General features: G+C 55.4%; 1 protein-coding gene across 1 annotated transcript in view; it reads right to left on the bottom strand.

Moving 5' to 3' along the window:
• ccdc189 (coiled-coil domain containing 189) overlaps window positions 1-12,992 on the bottom strand; it is a 29,014-nt gene extending 16,022 nt beyond the window's left edge. The window contains exons 1-4 of the mRNA XM_038781165.1: window positions 12,821-12,992; window positions 10,714-10,783; window positions 4,153-4,266; window positions 1,234-1,284 (exon numbers count right to left, since the gene is read on the bottom strand). Coding sequence (XP_038637093.1) covers window positions 1,234-1,284; window positions 4,153-4,266; window positions 10,714-10,783; window positions 12,821-12,962 — 377 coding nt within the window. The 5' untranslated portion in view covers window positions 12,963-12,992. The remainder of the gene's footprint in view (window positions 1-1,233; window positions 1,285-4,152; window positions 4,267-10,713; window positions 10,784-12,820) is intronic.
• Between the last annotated feature and the right edge of the window lie 2,894 nt (window positions 12,993-15,886).

The raw sequence follows: 15,886 nt of genomic DNA, 5'->3' as shown, positions 1-15,886 counted from the left end.
CTCCCTCATACTGACCTTCTTACAGTGCAGCACTCCCTCAGTACTGACCCTCCAACAGTGCAGCGCTCCCTCAGTACTGACACTCCGATAGTGCACACTCCTCAGTACTGACCATCTGACAGTGCGTCACTCCCTCAGTACTGACCCTCTGACTGTGCGGCGCTCCCTCAGCACGACCCTCTGACAGTGCAACACTCCCTCAGTACTGACCCTCCGACAATATGGGTCTCCCTCAGTACTGACCCTCTGACAGTGCGGCACTCCCTCAGTACTGACCCTCCGACAGTGCAGCACTCCCTCAGCAGTGACCCTCAGACAGTGCAGCGCTCCCTCAGTACTGATCCTCTGACAGTGCAGCGCTCCTCATACTGACCCTCTGACAGTGCGGCACTCCTCAGTACTGACCCGCTGACAGCGAGGTACACCTCAGTACTGACCCTCTGACAGTGCAGCAGCTCCCTCAGTACTGACCCTCAACAGAGCGGCACTCCCTCAGTACTGACCCTCTGACAGTGCGGCACTCCCTCAGTATGACCCTTGACAGTGCAGCACTCCCTCAACACTGACCTCCAACAGTGCGCTTCCCTCAGTACTGACCCTCTGACAGTGCGGCATCCCTCAGTACTGACCCTCTGACAGTGCGGGAGCTCGTCAGTACTGACCCTCCGGACAGTGCAGCACTCCCTCAGCACTGACCCTCTGACAGTGCGGCGCTCCCCAGTACTGACCCTCTGACAGTGCGGCATACCTCAGTACTGACCCTCTAACAGAGCGGCACTCCCTCAGTACTGACCTTCGGTGCTCCCTCAGTACTGACCCTCTGACAGTGCGGCACTTCCTCAGTACTGACCTTGACAGTGCGGCACTCCCCTCAGTACTGACCCTCTGACGTGCAGCGTTCCTCAGTACTGACCCTCGATAGTGCGGCACTCCCTTGCTACTGACCCTCTGACAGTGCAGCACTCCCTCAGTACTGACCCTCCGATAGTGCGGCACTCCTCAGTACTGACCCTCTGACAGTGCAGCACTCCTCAGTACTGACCCTTGACAGTGCAGCACTCCCTCAGTACTGACACTCCGATAGTGCAGCACTCCCTCAGTACTGAACCTCTGACAGTGCGGCACTCCCTCAGTACTGACCCTCTCACAGTGCGCACCCCTCAGTACTGACCCTGACAGTGCGACACTCCCTCAGTACTGACCTACTGACGGATCAGCTGCCCTCCAGCTTACCTGGCTGAGGATCTGGAATTCCAGGATAGGAAATAGTCAGGTCCAACCGATCTGAGAGAGGCAATGGTACAGGAGGTTAAGGAGGGCGTGGGGCAACCATTATATCCCGATACCGAGCATTCAACCAAGTGAGACAGGAAATGAAAGTAAAGGCAGAATTAGACAGCACAGACTGAGGTCTGTGTTTATCCCCACCTAATCCTCCTACTCCCCCCTCACCCCCGTTCCCTGACCCAATCTCGTCCTCAGCAAGACCCACATTGACCTCAGATTCGGAAGGTAAGGTCACAGGGCAGCTGGGAGAATGGCTAAGATCGAACCTACCAACTGGTGTGGAAGGGGCCTTCCCTTCGCTGCCTAACATCAGGCCAAAGGGGATTACTGCCAGCTAACCTAGAAAACCTGGTCGCAGGTTGATATGCAGGAGTTTCGTAAAAGGGCAAGGAGAGCGAGAGCAGAGAGGGTTCGGGATGGAATGCCAGAGTTTCAGCTCCCTTTCCCTCACTATCCCAGACAGCTGAAGGCATGGCCCCCAATGGTGGAGCGATGGGAACTGCAAGACGCCACGACAACGCAGAATCGCCGAGCAGAAGCTTATACCAGTTCCGCACACACGAGTGCGGCCTCAACGGGACCTGGGATTCATGTCGCATTACATCATCCCCCACCATCTGGCCTGGGCTTGCAAAATCCTACCAACTGTCCTGGCTAGAGACAATTCACACTCTTTACTGGGGTTATCCCTATCTCGGATCTGTAAAGACTTAATACCTGCAAAGACTCGCATTCAAAATAGCGTCTTGCATCTTTGACTTTGTCTATGTGTTTCTGGAACATACCTCTCCATTCACCTGAGGAAGGAGCTGCGCTCCGAAAGCTAGTGATTCGAAAAAACCTGTCGGACTTTAACCTGGGGTTGTAAGACTTCTTACTGCTCCTAGCACAGGTACTGCACGGGGTTAGATACAGAGTAAAGCTCCCTCTACACTGTCCCCATCAAACACTCCCAGGACAGGTACAGCACAGGGTTAGATACAGAGTAAAGCTCCCTCTACAACTGTCCCCATCAAACACTCCCAGGACAGGTACAGCACGGGTTAGTACAGAGTAAAGCTCCCTCTACAGTCCCCATCAAACACTCCCAGGACAGGTACAGCACAGGGTTAGATACAGAGTAAAGCTCCCTCTACACTGTCCCCATCAAACACTCCCAGGACAGGTACAGTACGGGTTAGATACAGAGTAAAGCTCCCTCTACACTGTCCCATCAAACACTCCCAGGACAGGTACAGCATGGGGTTAGATACAGAGTAAAAGCTCCTCTACACTGTCCCATCAAACACTCCCAGGACAGGGACAGCACAAGGGTTAGACAGAGTAAAGCTCCCTCTACACTGTCTCCATCAAACACTCCCAGGACAGGTACAGCACAGGGTTAGATACAGAGTAAAGCTCCCTCTACACTGTCCCCATCAACACTCCCAGGACAGGTACAGCACGGGGTTAGATACAGAGATAAAGCTCCCTCTACACTGTCCCCATCAAACACTCCCAGGACAGTACAGCACGGGGTTAGATACAGAGTAAAGCTCCTTCAACACTGTCCCCATCAAACACTCCCAGGACAGGTACAGCACAGGGTTAGATACAGAGTAAGCTCCCTCTACACTGTCCCCATCAAACACTCCCAGGACAGGTCAGCATGGGGTTAGATACAGAGTAAAGCTCCCTCTACACTGTCCCATCAAACACTACCAGGACAGGGGCAGCACGGGGTTAGATACAGAGTAAAGCTCCCCTACACTGTCCCCATCAAACACTCCCAGGGCAGGTACAGCACGGGGTTAGATACAGAGTAAAATCCCTCTACACTGCCCCCATCAAACACTCCCAGGACAGGTACAGCATGGGGTTAGATACAGAGTAAAGCTTCCTCTACACTGTCTCCATCAAACACTCCCAGGACAGGTACAACACAGGGTTAGATACAGAGCAAACGCTCCCTCTACACTGTCCCCATCAAACACTCCCAGGACAGGTACAGCACGGGGTTAGATACAGAGTAAATCTCCCTCTACACTATCCCCATCAACACTCCCAGGACAGGTACAGCACGGGGTTAGATACAGAGTAAAGCCCTCTACACTGTCCCCATCAAACACTCCCAGGGCAGGTACAGCACGGGGTTAGATACAGAGTAAAACTCCCTCTGCACTCTCCCCATCAAACACTCCCAGGACAGGTACAGCATGGGGTTAGTACAGAGTTAAAGCTCCCTCTACACTGTCCCCATCAAACACTCCCAGGACAGATACAGCACGGGGTTAGATACAGAGTAAAGCTCCCTCTACACTGTCCCCATCAAACACTCCCAGGACAGGTACAGCATAGGGTTAGATACAGAGTAAAGCTCTCTCTACACTGTCCCCATCAAACACTCCCAGGACAGGTACAGCACGGGGTTAGATACAGAGTAAAGCTCCCTCTACACTGTCCCCATCAAACACTCCCAGGACAGGTACAGCACGGGGTGTAGATACAGAGTAAAGCTCCCTCCACACTGTCCCCATCAAACACTCCCAGGACAGGTACAGCACGGGGTTAGATACAGAGTAAAGCTCCCTCTACACTGTCCCCATCAAACACTCCCAGGACAGCTACAGCACGGAGTTAGATACAGAGTAAAGCTCCTCTACACTGTCCCCATCAAACACTCCCAGGACAGATACAGCACGGGGTTAGATACAGAGTAAAGCTCCCTCTACACTGTCCCCATCAAACACTCCCAGGACAGGTACACAGCACGGGGTTAGATACAGAGTAAAGCTCCCTCTACACTGTCCCCATCAACACTCCCAGGACAGATACAGCACGGGGTTAGATACAGAGTAAAGCTCCCTCTACACTGTCCCCACTTACCTGCCGGGTGAAGACGTACTGTAGAGTTTGAAATGCCTGAAATACGTATCGAGGATGTAATCAGTCACCGATTGACCTGTCACTGTTGAAGAGGTCAATGCTGAAGGGTGGCCTCTGGAAATGGAATGAGATTTTAATGATGAGTGCGCTTGGCTGTCAGTTTGACCGTGGGACGAGCAGTGAGCAGGTTATGCTGCTGTGAGAGGTGCCCTTCGCTGCCTCAGCTTTCCCTTGTCTCCTCCGACTGGGAAGCTGACAGATCCTGGACATATCCCAAAAAGGAGTCACAGTGGCCACTGGGGCTGACTTTCAATCGGTCTCATTGCCTGTCCTGCTGTCCGTCCAGGGAAGGTGCTGTCCCCACTGTCCATTTTCAGGTTTGATTCCACGATGGTGGCAGCACTTAGTGAACAATCCTGAGTGTAACCCGGTCAACAGTTAAAGTTGATCTTGTACCGTGGCTCGTTTGTTTATTTATAAATTTAGAGTACCCAATTCATTTTCTCAATTAAGGGGCAATTTAGTGTGGTCAGTCCACCTCCCCTGCACATCTTTGGGTTGTGGGGCGAAACCACGCAGACACGGGGAGAATGTGCAAAACTCCAATGGACAGTGACCCAGAGCCGGATCAAACCTGGGACCCGGCGCTGTGAGGCAGCAGTGCTAACCCACTGCGCTGCACGTGCTCAGAGCTGCGTATAACAGGCTGTGCTGTGCAAGCAAAAGGGATATGTCAAAGCCTTGCACCTTCACGGAATTCTGTGGGAGTTTGGGATTGATCCCGGCAAATCAGAGTGACTTGCCACGAAAGGTATCCCTTTTCCTGTGGTGGAATTGTTGTGATCTTCTGAAATTTAGCATCCTTGCACAGACCCTGATCAGTGCAGTGCAGAAAGCTCGGCAAGAATGCCAAATTTCAAATGATTGCAACAGCGAACGCCACAGGGTGCTGATGGGCTGGCAACTCAACTTGATTGGCTGAAGCATTGCCATAGAGAAAGCAGACAGGAAGTTGTCGGCTCCCCAGTTTTCTGAGATTTGAAAACATTCCCCTTGTTTGCAGAGCCTGGGCCCCTCCAATCAGCGTTTCATTCTGATCCACGGGTGATTAATGGACATGTCTTTAAGCAGAGAGAATGAGGAATTCAGACGTTACAGGACAGAACACGTGGCTAGTGCCTGACAGTTTAAACAGGAGCTTCAGCCGTTTGGTCACAGGCAGCTCAGTGACGCGGTTCGGAGCTGGGAGCACAAACGGTTTCAGCCTTCCTGTGGGTGGGGATGTGAACAGGATTGTATACGATAAAGACAATAGGAGAATCATTTTCTTTAAAATGAGGAATTGAAATGCAGGGGGAATAGGGTCCGGGTGGAAACTGCAGTTTGTAAGCTAGGACTAGGTCGATGAGCTGAATGGCCTCAATCCAGAATTCCAGTCGACAGTGACGTCATGATGATTCTCTTTTTCTCTCTCTCTGCTCTCTCACGGTTTTTCAATCTCTCCCTTTCCCTGGTGTGACTCGGACTCCTCATTCTGTCCTCAGTTTCTGAACCCTTCTCTTCTGTACCTGTTTTCTCTCTCTCGCTGACCCCTCTCTCTCTCTCTCCTGACCCCTCTCTCTCTCTCTCTGACCCCTCGCTCTCTCTCCTGACCCCTCTCTCTCGCTGACCCCTCTCTCTCTCTCTCTGACCCTCTCTCTCTCTCTCTCTCTGACCCCTCGCTCTCGCTCTCTCTCTCTCTGACCCCCTCTCTCTCTCTGACCTCTCGCTCTCTCTCTGACCCTCGCTCTCTCTCGACCCCTCGCTCTCGACCCCTCGCTCTCGACCCCTCGCTCTCGACCCCTCGCTCTCGACCCCTCGCTCTCGACCCCTCGCTCTCGCTGACCCCTCGCTCTCTCTCTCTGACCCCTCGCTCTCTCTCTCTCTGACCCCTCGCTCTCTCTCTCTCTGACCCTCGCTCTCTCTCTCTGACCCTCGCTCTATCTCTCTCTCTGACCCCTCGCTCTCTCTCTCTCTGACCCTCGCTCGCTCTCTGACCCTCGCTCTCTCTCTGACCTTTGCTCTCGCTCTCTCTCTCTGACCCCTCGCTCTCTCTCTCTCTGACCCTCGCTCTCTCTCTCTGACCCTCGCTCTCTCTGACCCTCGCTCTCTCTCTGACCCCTCGCTCTCTCTCTGACCCCTCGCTCTCTCTCTCTCTGACCCCTCGCTCTCTCTCTCGACCCTCTCTCTCTCTCTGACCCTCGCTCTCTCTCTGACCCTCGCTCTCTCTCTGACCCCTCGCTCTCTCTCTCTGACCCCTCGCTCTCTCTCTGACCCTCGCTCTCTCTCTCTGACCCCCGCTCTCTCTCGCTGACCCCTCGCGCTCTCTCTCTGACCCCTTCTCTCTCTGACCCCTCGCTCTCTCTCTGACCCCTCTCTCTCTCTGACCCCTCTCTCTCTCTGACCCCTCGCTCTCTCTGACCCTCGCTCTCTCTCTCTGACCCCTCTCTCTCTCTCTCTGACCCTCTCTCTCTCTGACCCTCTCTCTCTCTGACCCCTCGCTCTCTCTCTGACCCGCTCTCTCTCTGACACCTCTCTCTCTCTCTCTCTCTGACCTCTCTCTCTCTCTCTGACCGCTCGCTCTCTCTCTCTCTGACCCCTCGCTCTCTCTCTCTGACCCCTCGCTCTCTCTCTCTGACCCCTCGCTCTCTCTCTCTGACCTCTCGCTCTCTCTCTCTCTGACCCCTCGCTCTCTGACCCCTCTCTCTCTCTGACTCTCGCTCTCTCTGACCCCTCGCTCTCTGACCCCTCGCTCTCTCTGACCCCTCGCTCTCTCTCTCTGACCCCTCGCTCTCTCTCTGACCCTCGCTCTCTCTCTAACCCCTCGCTCTCTCTGACCCCTCGCGCTCTCTGACCCCTCGCTCTCTCTCTCTGACCCCGCGCTCTCTCTCTGACCCCTCGCTCTCTCTAACCCCTCGCTCTCTCTCTACCCCTCGCTCTCTCTGACCCCTTGCTCTCTCTAATCCCTCGCTCTCGCTGACCCCTCGCTCTCTCTAACCCCTCGCTCTCTCACCCCTCGCTCTCTCTAACCCCTCGCTCTCTCTCTCTCTGATCCTCGCTCTCTGACCCCTCGCTCTCTCTCTCTGACCCCTCGCTCTCTCTCTCTCTGACCCCTCTCTCTCTCTCTCTGACCCTCGCTCTCTCTCTCTCTGACCTTTGCTCTCGATCTCTCTCTCTGACCCTCGCTCTCTCTCTCTCTCTCTCTCTCTGACACCTCGCTCTCTCTCTCTGACCCCTCGCTCTCTCTCTCTGACCCCTCGCTCTCTCTCCCTCTCTCTCTCTCTGACCCTCGCTCTCTCTGACCCTCGCTCTCTCCCTCTGACCCTCGCTCTCTCTGACCCCTCGCTCTCTCTCTCTGACCCTCGCTCTCTCTCTCTGACCCTCGCTCTCTCTCTCTGACCCCTCGCTCTCTCTCTCTGACCCTCGCTCTCTCTCTCTGACCCTTCGCTCTCTCTCGCTGACCCCTCGCTCTCTCTCTCTGACCCCTCGCTCTCTCTGACCCCTCGCTCTCTCTCTGACCCTCGCTCTCTCTCTGACCCCTCGCTCTCTCTCTGACCCCACGCTCTCTCTCGACCCCTCGCTCTCTCTCTCTGACCCCTCGCTCTCTCTGACCCTCGCTCTCTCTCGCTGACCCCTCGCTCTCTCTCTCTGACCCTCGCTCTCTCTCTCTGACCCCTCGCTCTCTCTCTGACCCTCGCTCTCTCTGACCCTCGCTCTCTCTGACCCTCGCTCTCTCTCTCTGACCCTCGCTCTCTCTCTCTCTGACCCCTCGCTCTCTCTCTCTCTGACCCTCGCTCTCTCTCTCTGACCCCTCGTTCTCTCTCTCTGACCCTCGCTCTCTCTCTCTCTGACCCTCTCTCTCTCTCTCTGACCCTCTCTCTCTCTCTCTGACCCCTCGCGCTCTCTCTAACCCCTCGCTCTCTCTCTCTAACCCCTCGCTCCCTCTCTCTAACCCCTCGCTCTCTCACCCCTCGCTCTCTCACCCCTCGCTCTCTCTGACCCCTCGCTCTCTGACCCCTCGCTCTCTCTCTCTGACCTCTCGCTCTCTCTCTGACCCCTCGCTCACTGACCTCTCGCTCTCTCTCTCTCTCTCTGACCCCTCGCTCACTGACCTCTCGCTCTCTCTCTCTCTCTCTGACCCCTTCCTCTCTGACCCTCGCTCTCTCTGACCCCTCGCTCTCTCTGACCCCTCGCTCTCTCTCTCTGACCCCTCGCTCACTGACCCCTCGCTTTCTTTCTCTCTCTGACCCCTCGCTCTCTCTCTGAGCCCTCGCTCTCTCTCTGACCCTCGCTCTCTCTCTGACCCCTCGCTCTCTCTAACCCCTCGCTCTCTCTGACCCCTCGCTCTCTGACCCCTCGCTCTCTCTCTAACCCCTCGCTCTCTCTGACCCCTCGCTCTCTGACCTCTCGCTCTCTCTCTCTGACCCGCTCTCTCTCTCTCTGACCCGCTCTCTCTCTCTCTCTCTGACCCGCTCTCTCTCTCTGACCCTCTCTCTCTCCCTCTGACCCGCTCTCTCTCTGACCCGCTCTCTCTCTCTCTGACCCGCTCTCTCTCTCTCTCTCTGACCCCTCACTCTCTCTGACCCCTCGCTCTCTGACCTCCGCTCTCTCTCTGACCCTCGCTCACTGACCTCTCGCTCTCTCTCTCTCTCTCTGACCCCTCGCTCTCTCACCCCTCTCTCTAACCCCTCGCTCTCTCTAACCCCTCGCTCTCTCTAACCCCTCACTCTCTCTCTAACCCCTCGCTCTCTCTCTAACCCCTCGCTCTCTCTCTAACCCCTCGCTCTCTCTCTAACCCTCGCTCTCTCTCTCTAACCCCTCGCTCTCTCTAACCCCTCGCTCTCTCTGACCCCTCGCTCTCTCTGACCCCTCGCTCTCTCTCTAACCCTCGCTCTCTCACCCCTCGCTCTCTCTCTCTCTGACCCCTCGCTCTCTCTGACCCCCTCGCTCTCTCTCTCTGACCCCTCGCTCTCTCTGACCCCTCGCACTCTCTCTGACCCCTCGCACTCTCTGACCCTCGCTCTCTCTGACCCCTCGCTCTCTGACCCTTGCTCTCTCTGACCCTCGCTCTCTCTGACCCTCGCTCTCTCTGACCCTCGCTCTCTCTGACCCTCGCTCTCTCTCTGACCCTCGCTATCTGACCCTCGCTCTCTCTCTCTCTCTCTCTGACCCTCGCTCTCTAACCCCTCTCTCTCTCTGACCCCTCGCTCTCTCTCTCGACCCCTCGCTCTCTCTCTAAGCCCTCGCTCTCTCTCTGACCCCTCGCTCTCTCTCTGACCCCTCGCTCTCTCTCTAACCCCTCGCTCTCTCTGACCCCTCGCTCTCTCTAACCCCTCGCTCTCTCTCTCTGACCCCTCGCTCTCTCTCTCTGACCCTCGCTCTCTCTCTGACCCCTCGCTCTCTCCCTCTGACCCTCGCTCTCTCTGACCCCTCTCTCCCTCTCTGACACTCTCTCTCTGACCCCTCGCTCTCTCTCTCTGACCCTCGCTCTCTCTCTCTGACCCTCTCTCTCTCTCTCTGACCCCTCACTCTCTCTCTCTGACCCCTCGCTCTCTCTCTGACTCCTCGCTCTCTCTCTCTGACCCTCGCTCTCTCTCTCTCTGACCCTCGCTCTCTCTCTCTGACACCTCGCTCACTCGCTAACCCCTCGCTCTCTCTCTAACCCCTCGCTCTCTCTCGCTGACCCCTCGCTCTCTCTCTAACCCCTCGCTCTCTCTCGCTGACCCCTCGCTCTCGCTGACCCCTCGCTCTCTCTGACCCCTCGCTCTCTCTCTCTCTGACCCCTCGCTCTCTCTCTAACCCCTCGCTCTCTCTAACCCCTCGCTCTCTCTAACCCCTCGCTCTCTATCTCTGACCCCCGCTCTCTCTCGCTGACCCTCGCTCTCTCTCGCTGACCCCTTGCTCTCCCTCTGACCCCTCGCTCTCTCTCTAACCCCTCGCTCTCTCTCTCTGACCCCTCGCTCTCTCTCTGACCCCTCGCTCTCTCTCGCTGACCCCTCGCTCTCTCTCTCTGACCCCTCGCTCTCTCTCGCTGACCCCTTGGTCTTCTCTGACCCCTCGCTCTCCTCTCTGACCCCTCGCTCTCTCTCTGACCCTCGCTCTCTCTCGCTCTCTCTCTCTCTCTCTGACCCTCGCTCTCTCTCTGACCCCCGCTCTCTCTGACCCTCGCTCTCTCTCTGACCCCTCGCTGACCCCTCGCTCTCTCTCTCTGACCCCTCGCTCTCTCTCGCTGATCCCTTGCTCTCTCTCGCTGACCCCTCTCTCTCTGAACCCCTCTCCTCTCTGACCCCACCCTTTTCCCATGCCTCCATCTGTCTTTGTCTCTCTCTATCTGCCCCCCCATCTTCCCCAGTCCACATCCTCTCTGCCCTGCCTAGTAGCCCACATCTCACTCTGTCCCTCCCTCCCTCCTCCCTCCCTCCCCTATCTATCCTCGCTCCCCCATTCTTTGCCCCTTCTCGCTCCCCTCAGCGATGCCCAGTTCTGCCCCGTCGCAGGGGCAATCCTTGCCCTGACACATACCCGACCGAGTGACACAGGACCAGCTCCAAGAAGTAGTGAAAGCATTCATCCACGTTTCCCAGCGACGTGGCTGCAAGAGAGGAAACCACGGCAGAGTTGGAAGTGCGCCGCCTTTCCCTTGTTCAAAACCGCCCTTCCCGCTTGCGCCACCGTCCACAATCGTTCACTCTCTGTCTTTAACACAGTTGAAGGGGTTCAGTTCTGGGGCGAAAGGTGGCACAGTGGGTTAGCACTGCTGCCTCACGGCGCCGAGGTCCCAGGTTCGATCCCGGCTCCTGGTCACTGACCGTGTGGAGTTTGGCAACATTCTCCCCGTGTCTGCGTGGGGTTCACCCCCACAACCCAAAGATGTGCAGGGTAGGGGGATTGGCCACGCTAAATTGCCCCTTAATTGGAAAAAAATAATTGAGTACTCTCAATTTATATTTTAAAAAAAGGTGTTCAACTCTACTGACTTTCCCACTGGCCATCAGAAACAGGACCATTTGGCCCTTCGAGCCCTGCTACCCCCTTTCTATAAGATCCTGTCTGATCTGATTGGGGCCTTAACTCCACATTCTGTCCCTCCCCCTCATAACCCTGCACTCCCTCCTTGATCAGATATTGTTTTTATATATTAAAAATAAATTCCTAATTAAGGGGCAATTTAGTGTGGCCATTCGACCGACTGTATAGAACCTTAGTTAGGCCACACTTGGAGTATAGTGTTCAATTCTGGTCGCCACACTACCAGAAGGATGTGGAGGCTTTAGAGAGGGTGCAGAAGAGATTTACCAGGATGATGCCTGGTATGGAGGGCATTAGCTGTGAGGAACGGTTCAATAAACTCGGTTTGTTCTCACTGGAACGACGGAGGTTGAGGGGCGACCTGATAGAGGTCTACAAAATTATGAGGGCATAGACAGAGTGGATAGTCAGAGGCTTTTCCCCAGGGTAGAGGGGTCAATTACTAGGGGGCATAGGTTTAAGGTGCGAGGGGCAAGGTTTAGAGGAGATGTACGAGGCAAGGTTTTTACACAGAGGGTAGTGGGTGCCTGGATCTCCGCTGCCGGAGGAGGTGGGGGAAGCAGGGACAATAGTGACATTAAGGGGCATCTTGACAAATACATGAATAGGATGGGAATAGAGGGATACGGATCCCAGGAAGTGTAGAAAGATTTTATGGTTATTACTGCGGCTAGGGCATGGTTCAGCACAGGCCTTGAGGGGCACCCGTAAAGGGCCTGTTCCTGTGCTGTACTTCTTTCTTTGTTCTTTGCAACAGCTTTGGTGTTGTGGGGGTGAACCCACGCAGGAGCACGGGAGAAGGGAGAGAGAACGCTGCAACCTCCGCACGGACAGTGACCCAGGGCCGGGATAAACCCAGGACCCGGGATTCGAACCCGGGTCCTCAGCCACCCCCCCCCCCCCTAACGTAGTCCCAGTGCTCACCACTGCGGGTAGTTATACCGTGCCGCCCTGTCAGAAATCTGCCTTCACTCCACGGCCTTGAATACTATTCAGTGAGCCGCAGCTCCCCACTGCTCTCCGAGGGGAGGGGAGGTGGAGGGGGGCTGAGAAATTGCCACAAGACCTGACCCCCCCCCCCCTCCCCGGATAGAAGAAATTCCTCCTCATCTCCGTCTCCAATTGGGGGAGCACCACCCCATATTCTGAAACTGTGCCCCCCACGAGGGGGGGAAACATCCTCCTCAGGCGCCCACCCTGGCGCGCCCCCCCTCAGAATCTGATAGGTGTTCAATAAGATCACCTCTCATTCTTCTAAACCCCAATGGGTACAGGGCCCAACCTGCTCAAAACCGTTCCTCATCAGACACCTCCCCCCCCCCCCCCCCCCTCCAATCCAGGAAATAGCCCAGTGAACCTTCTCTGAACTCCGACCCGAGTCTATCCCTCCGTGAGCGAGGAGACCAATGGACACCGCACTCCCGGAGTGTTCTTTCCCCAATGCACCGTACAGATATAGTGAGACTTCCCCATGTTCATCTCCACCTTCCCCCTTGTAATAAAGGGCAATTATTCCCGTTTGCCCCCATCTGCGCTCCTCTACCCCACCCCCTCCCACAATCTCTCTCCCTCCCCACCGGGAGGGGGGGGAACGTGTTACCTGTGCAGGCCTGGTGCAGCCGTTTTGGACAATGGAGAAAGAGGGCGGAGGTTTGCTCCTTGTTGAAGGCCCTGGTTCTTGGCGAACTGTATGGTGTAGACGTAGAGGTCGAGGAGGATCTGTGAGCGATAGTCCGACTCATTGAGTGAGAGAGGCACAGGAGCTGGTGGAGGGCCCTGTTCAGGGTAGGTAGGAAGGGAGGGAGCGGGTACGAAGAGGGTGGGGGAAAGGGAGGCTGGTGAACAATCTCTCCGCCACATCCAGATTACAACAACTCGCTGAGTCAAAACAACCTTCCCTCATCTCCCACCCTCCCCAATCCCCTTCAATCTGTGTCCCTCTGGTTTCCCCGACGCTCCCGGCACTGTGAACAGTTTTCCCCCCCCCCCCCCCCCAATCCCCTTCAATCTGTGTCCCTTCTGGTTTCACCGACGCTCCCGTCACTGTGAACAGTCCCACCCCCCCCCCCCAATCCCCTTCAATCTGTGTCCCTCTGGTTTCCCCGACGCTCCCGTCACTGTGAACAGTCCCCCCCCCCCCCCCAATCCCCTTCAATCTGTGTCCCTCTGGTTTCCCCGACGCTCCCGTCACTGTGAACAGTTTCTCCTCAGTGACTCCCTCAGAGACCCTTCCTGATTCCCAAACTCCTCGATTCAATCTCCCCCTGAACCTTCCCTACTCCCCGGGGATCCATCCCAGCTCCTCCACTCTCTCCACAACAAGCCCCTTCATCCCCAGGACACCTTCCGGGATAACGATTCCCTGATGGAACCATCAATTCACCAGACACGTGCTTTCCGATATGAACAGTGGTTTTAATCTACTTACTACAGAGCCAAGCCTGTACCCGTGATGAACTCTCGGTGAACTGCAGGCTGACTCGGGACAAGGGTATTTCTACAGCAGCACGAAGGGGGGGAGGAGTCGTGGGCGGAGACAAGGGTGGAGCCACGTACAAACTCCTGAACATTCCCAGAGCTACTCCACCTAGTGGTCGGATAACGCTACTGCGCTTACAAAGATACAGTGTGAATTACCAAGTTACATTCACCACAATCCTCCCCTCCCCTCTCTGAGGGGCCGGGTCGTCTGAAACGTGCGGAGGCCCCAGAATTGACTCGATGTTTCAGTGAGGGTGTCTGTTGTACCCCTGCGTGAGATCAGGGTATGAACTCAGCCATGATCATAATGAATGGTTGGAACAGGCTGAAGGGCTGAATGGGCCTCCTCCTGCTTCTATTTTCTAATGTCTGTTTCTTTTTTTAAATAAATTTAGAGGTCGCCCAATTCATTTTTTTCCAATTAAGGGCAATTTAGCGTGGCCAATCCACTACCCTGCACATTCTTTGGGTTGTGGGAGGTGAAACCCACGCAAACACGGGGTACTACTGGAGGGGTGACAGCTTCTTCCCCATTGGAAATGAGCGATGCCTGGATCTCTATGTCAGAGAGTGTGAGATTTTTGAGAGAGAGAAACAGTGTGAGAGAGAGGGAGGGTGACGCAGGCACGGAGAGAGAGAGGGAGAGACAGTGTGTGAGAGAGGGTGTGAGAAAGTATTCTTGAGTAAGAGAGAGAGATAGAGTGAGAGTGTGAGACAGAGGGAGAGAAAGAGCGTGTGAGAGAAAGAGAGAGTGTGTGTATGTGGTGTGCAAGAGATCGTGTTTAGTGTGAGACGGCGTGTGTGAGACAGTGTGTGAGAGAGTGTGAGAGGGAGTGGGTGTGTGAGTGCGTGTGTGTGAGAGTGTGTGTGAGAGTGCGTGTGCGTGAGAGTGCGTGTGCGTGAGAGTGCGTGTGTGTGAGAGTGTGTGAGAGTGCGTGTGTGAGAGTGTGTGTGAGAGTGCGTGTGTGAGAGTGCGTGTGAGTGCGTGTGTGAGAGAGCGTGTGTGAGAGTGCGTGTGTGTGAGAGTGCGTGTGAGTGCGTGTGTGAGAGAGCGTGTGTGAGAGTGCGTGTGCGTGAGAGTGTGTATGTGAGAGAGTGCATGTGTGAGTGCGTGCATGTTAGAGAGTGCGTGTGTGGGGGGTGATTGTGTGAGAGAGTGCGGTGTGTGAGAGAGAGCATATGTGAGAGAGAGTGCATGTGTGTGTGAGAGAGGGTGCGTGTGAGAGTGTGCGTGTGTGTGTGAGAGAGAGTGCGTGAGTGTGAGAGAGTGCATGTGTGTGAGAGAATGAGCGTGTGTGAGTGCACATGTGTGAGAGAGTGCGTGTGTGAGAGGGTGCGTGTGTGTGGGAAAGAGTGCGTGTGGGAGAGAGAGCATATGTGAGAGTACATGTGTGTGTGAGAGAGAATGCGTGTGTGAGAGTGCGTGTGTGTGTGTGAGAGAGTGCACGTGTGTGAGAGTGCGTGTGTGTGAGAGAGTGTGTGTGTGTGTGTGAGAAAGAGTGTGTGTGTGTGAGAGAGTGCGTGTGTGAGAGAAAGAGTGCGTGTGTGAGAGAAAGAGTGCGTGTGTGAGAGAAAGAGTGCGTGTGTGTGTGAAAGAGTGCGTGTGTGAGAGAGAGCGTGTGTGAGAAAGAGTGCGTGTGTGAAAGAGTGCGTGTGTGAAAGAGTGCGTGTGTGTCAGTGTGGTGTCTGTGTGGTGTGTGTGTGTGTCAGTGTGTGAGTGTCTGTGTGTCAGTGTGGTGAATGTAATATAGATGTATATGTTAATTCACATTGTCTTTGTAAGCGCAATAGCGTATCCTACCACTAGGGGGAGTAGCGCTGGGAGTACTCAGGAACTTGTACTGGGCTCCACCCTTGGCTCCGCCCATGACTCCTCCCCCTAGTGCAGCTGCATAAATACCCGTGTCCAGAGTCAGCCTGGGTCACTACGAGTTCATCGACGGGTAACAGGGGCTCTGAAGTAAGTCGATTAAAGCCAAGATTCACATCGGAAACACGTGTCTGGTGAATTGATGGTTCCATCAATTTAATCGACTTAAGAACAGTAAAGATCGATTATGGAATCGGCCCTCAAGCCTGGACGCCTGGAACGCGACCGCAGGATGCAGGGCTAAAGAAATCTTCTCCTATGGATCCGGTGCTTCAAGGCCTACCTGGCCGAAGCGAGCACAGCCGAAACGACAGA

This window comes from Scyliorhinus canicula, chromosome 20 (assembly GCF_902713615.1).
Source record: "Scyliorhinus canicula chromosome 20, sScyCan1.1, whole genome shotgun sequence".
Taxonomy (NCBI): Eukaryota; Metazoa; Chordata; class Chondrichthyes; order Carcharhiniformes; family Scyliorhinidae; genus Scyliorhinus; species Scyliorhinus canicula.
This window is presented reverse-complemented; position numbering and strand designations above follow the sequence as displayed.